Source organism: Jatropha curcas, chromosome 10 (genome assembly GCF_041381405.1).
Source record: "Jatropha curcas cultivar XTBG-Jc1 chromosome 10, XTBG_Jcur_1.0, whole genome shotgun sequence".
Lineage (NCBI taxonomy): Eukaryota > Viridiplantae > Streptophyta > Magnoliopsida > Malpighiales > Euphorbiaceae > Jatropha > Jatropha curcas.
Genome location: NC_143160.1, coordinates 15,143,636 through 15,154,401, shown reverse-complemented (window position 1 = coordinate 15,154,401; position 10,766 = coordinate 15,143,636). Strand labels below are relative to the sequence as shown.

The 10,766-nt window shown below is 31.3% G+C and overlaps 1 protein-coding gene across 1 annotated transcript; it reads left to right on the top strand.

Moving 5' to 3' along the window:
* Nucleotides 1-367: 367 nt before the first annotated feature.
* Nucleotides 368-7,820, top strand: TO1 (thioredoxin O1). The gene is made up of 7 exons (XM_089715377.1): nucleotides 368-672; nucleotides 742-807; nucleotides 896-946; nucleotides 1,077-1,156; nucleotides 2,988-3,032; nucleotides 6,382-6,476; nucleotides 7,465-7,820. Exons 1-7 carry the CDS (start codon nucleotides 447-449, stop codon nucleotides 7,475-7,477), a joined length of 576 nt encoding a protein of 191 aa, XP_089571503.1. The 5' UTR covers nucleotides 368-446; the 3' UTR covers nucleotides 7,478-7,820.
* Nucleotides 7,821-10,766: the final 2,946 nt, after the last annotated feature.

Below are 10,766 nucleotides of genomic sequence, written 5' to 3'. Positions count from 1 at the left end.
GAATGACATTTGAGAACAAGCAGGTGAGGAGGATGAAAATGAAGAGGAAGAGGGTATTTTGGGAAAAGAATTTCCTTCTCTCTTTTTAGACGGTTAAGTTTTCCTTTGACTTGTACTATAAAATTGCAAATATTTGATAAAAGGATAATATATTGTAACATGGCTCAAAATATAAGGATATATTAGTTTATTTTAAAAATATAAGGATAAAGTAGTTTCTTTTGATCAAAATAGAAGGGTATGGCTGTAATTTTCCCTAAAAAGAATTACACAATGACGCATTGCTTATAGATTTGGGTCATGGGCCAAATTAGAGATATTAGGCCTAATATCCATTAATTGTGGCTACTCCCATAGTTTCTTTAATTTAAATTTAATATTCAAAAAGAACGCGCAGAGAACAACGGAACCTGAGAAAAATCAAGAAACAACTATCGGAGGAGAAAATGAGAGGGATTTCTGCGATTCGGCGATTTGTTGATCGCCGTAGCGGATGGAATTTCGGTTCAATTTGCTCTGTTTCTCGTTTCCATGAAACCCAAATTTCGACTCCGATCAATTTCTCATCGCCAACCATTTCTTTGAAATTACCATTCGCCAATGTCTACAGCACAAAAATTCAATTCTCATGTCCTTCTCTACAATTGCAGAGAACCCTTTCCTCCTCTGCAGGTAGGTCTAATTTTGTTTTCTTTAACTTTTAATTTTCTTTTTGGGTTTTTCTTATTGTTGTAGTTTTAGGTTCATCCAAAACTGTACTCATCAAGTCAGAAGAGCAGTTCAATAATTCATTGAAAGATGTCCAAGGTATAATTCTTTTTTGTTTATATTTTATTGGTTTTGCACTTTTCTTTCATTAATTAAATGCTTATATTACTAGTATTTATTATAACAGACAAGTCTCTTCCTGCAATCTTCTATTTTACTGCCAAGTGGTGTGGACCCTGTAAGTTCTTGGTTGATGACTGTTGTTGTGTTGCTTTGGTTTTGGATGTCATTCCTTTTTTATTATTGGAATTTTACAGTACTTGGTTATTCTTGATTGATTTAGCTTGTGCAATATTTATCTTGTATAGGCAAGTTCATATCTCCTATACTTGCAGAGCAAAGTGAGAAATACCCTAATGTTACAACGTTTAAGATTGATATAGACCAGGTATGAAAGGGGTATGCTATGATGACTTATGTTTAATTTCTGAGATTCAGATTTTTATTCTAGGATGCTAATTTCATGATATTCATTTTGATTGATATATTTCTTTGGAAGCAGCATTATGAGAAATAGGTAACCTTTAGATAGACATTTAAGTAAAGACTATTTGAGTTTATTCTCCTGCTTTGTTTTTGGAGAAACTTATTTTAGTTCATTCATATACCTAACCAATTTGCAACTGCTTTTGGATCGTTGGATTATGAAATGAGGGAAGTTGTTATATATCTGTTAGTAGCAATTAGTGTGTGAAAACTGATAAGCATATAATGGTAGGAATAACTGTTGAAAGTAAAACTTGTCAAGGCTATTTATAGTTGCTTTCCATTTTTATTTGAATTTTCCTTTTGAGGAGTACAAAATGAATTGTTGAAGGGCAAATTATGCTATCTAAGGACACAGGCACCCAAAAGCATAGCTAAAAAAAAAAAAAAAAAAAAAAAAAAAAAAAAAAGAAATTGAAGGGGAAAAAAATGAAGAAGAAGATTGAAGTGGTACCAAGGAGCCTAGAGGTGCAAGAAGACAAAATACATTCGTAGGAAAGAGAAGGTTTTGGAGTTCCAACACCTCAGATGCCTCTGTTCATCTGTTGCTTTTGCATGACAAGTTGATTAGAGACAGCAGTTAACAATTATGGTGGTCTAAGCCTCTCATGCGTCAATGATGAGAGGGAGAGAGATAACATACAATCTATATATGAACATTGGATATTTCCCAGATGCTATGTGAAAAAAGAAAAACAAAAATTAAAAGTTGATGGAATGAATGATTTCTGCAGTGCTTATACTGTGTGCTCAAAATTTATAAAATAAATTCTTCATAAAATGCTTCCTATAGTTTTTAGCAGTGATAAAGGTAGAAATTGCTCTGTTGGAGATTGGTATTCTTGTTGGTTTCATAGAGGTTCAGTCCCTGAGAAGCAGGATATAGAATTTTTGGTATTCAATCTTGACTGAACTTCTGTTACCGTAGTCTGCATTTTCTTGTAGTATTAAGCAAATAAAGCAATGTAATGCAGTAAGGTGCACAAAAACAGTAGCTAGAGTAGCATAAATAGTAGCGCTTTTTATTATGCTTCTGTGGCACTGCAAATCCTTGAAGACTTCTGGTATGGTAATTTGTAGAATAAATCTCCCTGACAGGTGTATTCTACTCTTGTGTCAAAGCACACTGATGATAACAGTGGCACTTCTGTATTATGAAGTAGCTCTTTGACTGTGCTGCTGAGTAATGAGAAATAGAGAAATGAGTATTTCCTAGTTCACATGTATTGATTAAGAGGTCTGATCCAGACATTAATATTGTGTTTGTTAAAAACCCAAGTTTTGGATTACATGTGTGCCTAAGATGAGATAGTCTCAAACTCTGGTTCATAAATTGTTCAGGTGTGCCTTGAGGAATGCAATTTTCACATGTCTTCATTAGGTGTGAAATGTTGAATAACATGAAGTAAAAAAAATGGGAAGGATTAATTACAGGGTGGAAGAAAGAATTAAGAGAAACTAGGCTCATTCTTGAGTATTGTTAATTGTTTAACGGAGAAATGCCATTTTTTTTTCCTTTTGGGTTTCATTTGTCCTTTTATATTTCCAAGAACCTTTTTTCATTTCAGTGGTACATGTGGATCTTATTTCCGGAGTAATCAGAAACACGATAATAGGTTCTAGCCTTTGATTATTATTGATACAAAGCTACCTTGTCACTAGTTCAAAAATTTTGTTTTTTCATGATAAGGAGTTCGAACTTGCTGGAACTAATTTTGTTAATTAATCTGCAGGAAGGTCTTGAGAGCTTATTGAGTAGATTATCTATTATTTCTGTGGTAAGCTTATTGTTCTTTTCCTCTATTTTTTATGCTTTCATTTAATATGTAGTCCTTTGCAAGCAACTAATCATGTGTTTGTACCATTTCTTATTTACTCTTGAGAGGGTCATTGTTTACTGCAATGGCAAATGGTTTGGCTTGCAATCCAAACATTGCAGGTCCAGTGCTTGTGAGCAGCCTCTTCATGCAATAATGCAGAAGATTGAGACTGCTTGCACTATTGCCTTTTATAAAATATTTTATTGTGATTAGTATACAGTTAACTTCTTAATTTATTCTTCACTATGGATGCTTACAAAATAAGAAAGGAAGAGGGAGGGACAGGAGGAGACAGAAGGGGAATAGAACATCATTACCTAATTGTATTTAGAAAACTAAATGGAATTTGAAAGAGAATGTTAGAGAAGTATTTTTATTTCATTTGGATGGATGAATGACAGGGAAGAGGGTTTTGTTGTAAAAACGGCAAATAAATCCATATTCTTCAAATGAATTATCAAAAAAATAATAAGGGTGAAACAGGCAATAAAAAAAAGTTATTTTCCAGTATAGGAGTTGAAATTTTTACATCTCTATTTGCTGTTTGATGAATTTAACCTTATAGTAGAGAAATGATTACCCTCCTTTCCCCTTTCCTGCTTTAAAAAAAATAATAATAAAATAAAACAAAATAAAATAAAAGCCAAACAAGATGAGAGAGAGATTTCTTTCATCCTATACATTTACCTCCTAGCCACGCATAGTCAATTGGTATCTTTATTATTTTTTTATTCTCTTCATCTTTTATTTCAATGTTAGTTGGCTATTTTCCTAAATAAAATGACATGAGTACTTCAGCCTTCAGGCTTTGATCTTCTTGTTCTCACATGCCAAATTGAAAAACTCCTCCATCATTTTGTTGTGATGAGAGGAAAGTATTCTTCACTTGCCGCTAGAGGAGTGAGGTTTTCAGAAGACACAAGAATACCTTGATTTCAAAAAGTTCCTTCAGATGGATTTGCTAAATGCACTTGCTAGTTGCTTGGAGAGAACTGGGTAGGGTTTATGAATAACCTGTTGTGTACTTGGAGCTATTTTGATGCATTTATCTTTGTAATCAAATGAACTTTTATTTCATGAATAAAATTCATTTGATTACATTGCGTTGCTTTCAATTGCATCATACCAAATTTAACCTTAAGGTTTACTAGAATACTAAAGATTGCTATATGTGCTCTTGTGCTTTAATTGTGTACCCAAGGTAAGGGTATTGGCTGGTAACATCCACGAAAAAATGGAAAAAGAAATCCCCCTTGGAGCCAAACCATGGTAGGCCTATGAACACAGAGGAGAATATGGGATATGGAAGTTGGATAGTCCAAATATGTATCGTAACGTGAATATCCTTGGAGGGCTATATTCAGCATAACACTCACTGCTGCCCCTAGGGCCATTATGCAGAATTGTATATCTAATGTGCTCCTTAGTGGAGGCTAGGTGGGGGCTTCATACTTGGGAATGAGGGGTTGGCAAATTTGCCCGAAAAATGCTTTATTCTCCTCTCTCTATCTCTCTCTCTCTCTCTCTCTCTCTTGCTATTTTTAACCGAATTCCATTCTATCAACAAAACAATAAAACAAATATTTAAAAAAAAAAAAAAAAAAAAAAAAAAAAAAAAAAAAAGAAATGATCAACTTGCCTAGGAATAATTGAGAAAGATTTCTGAAGAATATTCTGATGTGATAATTGAAAAAACCTGCAAATGTTCCTCGATACTTCCTCTTAAATTTTATTTTCCATTCTATACCTCCTAGAAAATGTATTGAAACATTGATTAACCAATAACCTCTAACTAAATATATAAGCTTTAAGATTCAGGTTTATTCATTTTCTTCCCTCATTTTTTCCCCTTTTTTTAATGATTATAAAAATAAATGAATAAAATAAAAATAAATTAAATAGAAAAAACTGTTTGTATATAAAGTTGGGTTTTAGTTTTTTTTCATATTTTATGGACTGAATTAAACCTCAGTTTTAAATCAATTTGGATCAGCTGGCCAATTTTTGGCAGTATATGAACTCCTCACTTCTTACTATGACCGGTACTTTCATTGTCTCACTTGATATGAAATTCCATAATATCATGAGTTGCAAAGCATATTGATACAATAGGTGACATGCATTTCTTGTAGCTATATATCATCTTCAATATATTAAAAAACTTTTGTGGATAGCTTTTCAATGTCACTCATTTAACACTATATTCTAATTAGGGCGGCCCAGTCACCAAATAAAACTCAGCTTTTTTTGAAAATTGTAATTGTATAAAAGCTTCTCAAAATAGGTAATTTTATCATACATTTCAAAAGTTAGTTGCAATGATACCCGTTTGATTAAAAGTACACCCGTTTTGCAATTGAGAAGAGCTTGATGAAGAGTTATAGTAAAGTTGAGGTTGGTAATATATCATATATCAGAATGTGATACTCCCTCCTGCTCAAACAGATAGTCTATTTTTCCTTTTTGGTTTATCCTAAAATATAGTCTACTTTCCTTTTTCTGCATTGTATTTAATCCTTAAATTGTCTATTATACCCTTATTAAATTTTATCTTATTTTTAGTAACCCTCATTAATTCTTACTTATTATTCCAATATAATAATTGTTCATTTGTTATTTAAGATGGGAATAATAGGAAAGTTATATAAATAAAATTGTCCTTTAACCATAATAATTGTCATTTCTTAATCTGTGTGAAAATAGGAGTGGACTATCTTTTTAGGACGGAAGGAGTATAAATTACTATTCCCTTCAATTTTTTGAATCATCTCTAGCTCTTTTTCCTTTTGCTTTTCTTAAGCTCAAGTTTGGCATCTAGTTAGAAGGCTTAGGGCAAAACTAAACTCCCTAAATTGGGGATAGGAATAAGAGTGATGGGGCATTTGCTGTAGCTTACATAAGGCTCCATAAATAGGTGTTGTATCTGTCTTTGAGTATGGAGTTGGATGCATTCCTAAAGTGCTGCCATTGGTTAGTGTGAGCTCCTACTTATTGGGATTGGCTAGAATTGGCCCTCACTGCTTCTTCCACATCCAAACCTAACTCGTTGTTGTCACCAATTTCCCTTGTTTTCTCATTTTGACTATCTTTCCAAGTTTTGCACGTTATTTTTTCTATTAAGCAGAAGACAGGAAGAGTACTATTATTGTTCCTGCAATTGATAATTTATATGAATTAGCTTTTAGTTTTATTTCGCTAGCTAGTTGGCTTGTATATTTTAGCTGCCTTGTCTGCACGTGCAATCTTTTTGTCATAGGAGGAATGCAAGCTAGATAAAATCTTTTCTGATCTGTTCCTTATTCTGCAGCCAACTCTCCATTTCTTCGAAAATGGTAAAAAGGCAGCTGAAATTGTTGGTGCTGACGTTGAACGCTTGAAGGATACAATGGAAGAACTCTATGGGTATTTTAAACTAGTCTCCCTTTCTAATTTGATTCATGATTCTAACTGTAAATGCATTCCCTTATCCTTTTGAAGTGAAGCTTTACGAATTTGGCATAACATGTAAAATGTTAAATTCAATTTTCATGCAGACATAACGAATTATTTTTAGATTGTCTGTCTTCTGAATTCATTTGACGCAGTATAATTGGCATGTATTTATTACAATGGAATATTCTGAATTCTTCCTATATGTCTTTGTTCATGCCTTTAGAAATTTAACTTTTGAGATTAGACGTTAGCTTTTTAGATATCTGCCAACGTGTTACATATTGGCCTCTTTGTATAGGAGTTGTAGCCTGCTGATGTGGTATTCCTGTTATGATACTGGTGATTGGAAAATCTAATGGCTGTTTCTCATAATGATGTAATGCCTCTAACGGCCATGGTGTCTTGACAAAGAAGATATGTAGTTGAATTCTTCATTTAAAATTCATTTCAGTCACTAATTTTGAGAAACAATTCATGATAGCTGCAGCCAATACAGATTCAGTTTCACTGTTTCCAATTCCAAAACTGATTCCAATTCTGTTATTTCAAACCATGGTAGATATTGGTGCCTTTATCTGAACTACAGCTTCCTAGATGCACTAAAGCTTTAATGGTTCTAGTAATTTTAAATTCAAATAATTGTTTTCTGTTGTTTATTACTGGTTCAAACTTGGTGATTCTGAATCAAATGTTTGAATTAGTAGGATCTAGTGTGGTTCAAACTTGAAATGCTCTTGAATGAAGCCAGTACAGAATTGCACTTGGTGCGTCTGTGTCTCTGAACCATTTTCTTATTGATTAGTGGTATCTTTTATTTAATTTTAATTTTAATTTGACTAAATAATGCTAATTGTTTCCTAATGCCTTTGGTTAGGGGCTGCATTTGGGCTTTGAAATGCTTTCAAGGAAGAACACTTTTATTTTAAGTTGAGTAATTTTCTTATTTTTCGTTTTACAGGGAGGATAAATGAAGATGATTTCAATGGAATAATCACGTCATGAGTTTTTGTGATTATTTTCAAGTGATGGAATAGTAGTAAGTTTGCTCTCCATAGGTTTAGCTTTAAGATTTATGTGGATATGTTGGTTGATCATAGCATACCATGTGAAAATATTTTTGCAAGTCAAAATCCTTTTTGTCTACCCTCATCACTGTATTTTCAGCAATGCATAATTAGTTAAGGCCTTATATATCTTGAAGCCATGTTAAAGTGATGCATGTTGAAAGGGGAACCGAGGCAGAGTATATTAGAACTTCTGATTCTCCTATTGAAGGGACAAAAAAGCAGCAAAAAGAGACTGATATTTCCTGAATTATGGTTCGAAAGGTGTTTGGATTTTGCTGGTTGTTTTAATTGTACTCTAAATCTAGCTTCTTCTTTTTTTTTTTCTTCAGGTTCCTAAACTTGAACATTAATTATAATAGCACCCCAAATTGAAATCTTATCGGATTTAATGAATAAAAAATTATTTTTGTGGGATCCTAACCTCTCATGGTCAAGTTAACACAAGAAATGAGTTAACCCAAAACACTCTTTCAAGCTTCTCTCAACCCATTGCACTTCTCCATCTTCTTGTTGCCGACCACATTTTCGGTTATTGACGGCAACAATCGTCTTCTCATTTTCTCAAACCATAACCCTTGACCAATTCATTTAATTGACTTTCATCTGCGAAACGAAGAGAAGAAAATTTTGCATAAAGTTTCACTGTCGCTTTCAAGCCAAAAAATGGTGAGATAAAGACCGGTCTCCTCCATTCCTCTCTAGGGTAAAAGCTTCAAAGACATTCGATTAGGTTATACTCCAGTGTTATACTTCTCTAGAGCAGTATTTATTTGTTAATTTCTCTATTTAAAACGGTATGTTTTGGATTAACCATTCCTTTGGTTAACTTGACTATGAGAGAGATTATGGATTCCAGAAAATTAATAGTTTATTTATTAAATCGGGTAGATTTTGAATTTGGGTGCTACTGTAACTAATGTTAAGTTGAGGGTGCGTGAAGAAGAAAATTAGATTTAGGGTAAAATTAAAACAATCCGAGGGTTTTTTTTTTCTAACAATTCGGCCTAGTTTAAATGCCGGATGACCATTTTTCTGAAAGCGGTTTAGTATAATTCATTTGAATTTTAATTTTTTCCATTTAGTTGGTATTGAATGAACTGTTCATTTCACTATTCGTAGAGTCAATTTTATAGAATTCAACATAATTATAAATCACATTCTATCATTTTCGAATGAATTTTATATTAAAAATGGTACATCTGCGACGCATCATGACAATTTGTAGGAAGGAAAGCTGCTACGAGCATATGATCTTTTGGCAAATGTTACGATTTGAACATCAAAAGGGCCTCACTTATTACGACTGTAGGCTTGGTCCAATAGTACATACAAAAGGTACCTCCGATCAAGTTTTAGAGGGTTTTCAGTTTTGCTACTTTGAGCTTTTTGACTAAAGATTTAATTTTAATTTATAAGTCAGTTTAAAAATAAATAGTTAGTGTTTGGGAAAACCAGACTTAAGTAGTATTTAAAAGCAATTCAATTTATTATAATCACCAAAAATAGAATAATGTGATTTTTTACTTGGTAAAGAGGTGGATTTGAAATAAGTAGATAATCATAAATAGAAGTTCTTTATTTATGACTTTAATTCTATTTATAAATTTCTATTTAGAAGTAGGTTTAACTAACTTAAAAATCAAACTTTTAGTAACTTCTTTGTGGTTTAATATTTACTTGAATTTCACAACTTTAATTATGGAATGTTGACATCTACCGCGGTTAATATAATTTTTAAAATAATAATTCACATTTTTAACTATTTAATAAGTGATTAGTCAATATAATTTTAGAAAATGGAGTATTTATTAAAATAATTTTTAATAAATTAAAAATTAAAAGGGTTTAAGTTGAATCTGCTTTTCTTGTCAGTGTTGGTATTTTTTTTGTTTTGTAATTGGTAGAATGTGAAGTGTACTGGAAACTATGGCAAGAAATGTAGGCCTTTTGATCAACTTGGATCCCTTTGTTTAAAGGCCTCGAAACTTATTTCATTTTGGGATCACTTTGCAATATTTCTCGATTTCTTTTTTTTTTTTTTTCTATTCCACAATATTTGTCACATTTGGAATTTCACATCTCTTAAGAAAATCATTAAATTTATCTAATTACAATAAATTATTAAGTAAATTGACTATATTACTCTTAATTTAATATTTATTCTCTAAGAAAACTATTAAATTGAAATAATAATTATTGGTAATATACAAAAGGTAAACATGGAAAAAAAAATATTTATTACTTCTTAAAACCATAAACGTGACAATTATGTTGAAATAAATTATTTTTTCAAATGTGACAAGTATTATGGAACATTGTTACAATTTCAAACAAATTTGAACTTAATGCATCAACTCGCTATAAGGTAGTGGGCCAGTCCAAATCCATTAAGAGAAGCCCACAATGATCAAGAAATAAAACATCATCTCTTGCCACTCGGCTCTGGAGATCATTGGTATATTTCTCAAAAGTTGTTGAAAATCTTGAACTAAAAGCCTTGTTGGGATTTGGATATGAAAATCTTGTCCAAAATTATAACTATACAATTTAGTGAAATTCATACGTCACAATATTATTAAAATTTTTGAAAACGTTTTTTTTTTTTATTCACCAAGAGGCCAAACCTCACAATAGAGGTAGGTCTTAACGCACTAAATTGGTGAAAATTTATATGTTTAAGAAAATTCTAATTTAAGACTTCTTATTCCTCGTATAAGTGAGAATATTAATTAAATCGTACACCCCATTACTATTAGTCCGAGTAATTACAGATTTTAGATATCCAATAAAAAAATATGTTTAACATAAGTTCCCTTTGAAATTTATCTTAAATACACTAATTTTAAAATTATATTTAGATAAGCATAATTATTATTAACTTAATTGATAATTATGTTTTTGGATAAAGTTAAATTCATAATAATTAAACCATTATTATTGTTATAAAATTAAAATAGGTTAAATCTAGTAAATAGAAATTAAAAATATAAATTTAATTCAATATGGATGATAATCAAAATTTTGGCTAAATACATACTTTTTTCCTTAAATTTTGTTATTTTAATCTCATGACACTCTCAATTTTTATTTCGACCCATCAAATAATTTAATTTATAAAATCACATCTACTAAACACTTTAAATTATAAATTAAATTAATTAAACACTCATTAAATATTTAAAAATATAAAAAT

Bases quoted from the DNA above. Each gene is read 5' to 3' on its own strand.
- TO1 (XM_089715377.1), top strand. From the start codon at position 447: ATGAGAGGGATTTCTGCGATTCGGCGATTTGTTGATCGCCGTAGCGGA. The intron at 808-895 runs GTATAATTCTTT...TTATTATAACAG, and splicing joins TTCATTGAAAGATGTCCAAG to ACAAGTCTCTTCCTGCAATC. The intron at 3,033-6,381 runs GTAAGCTTATTG...CTTATTCTGCAG, and splicing joins GATTATCTATTATTTCTGTG to CCAACTCTCCATTTCTTCGA.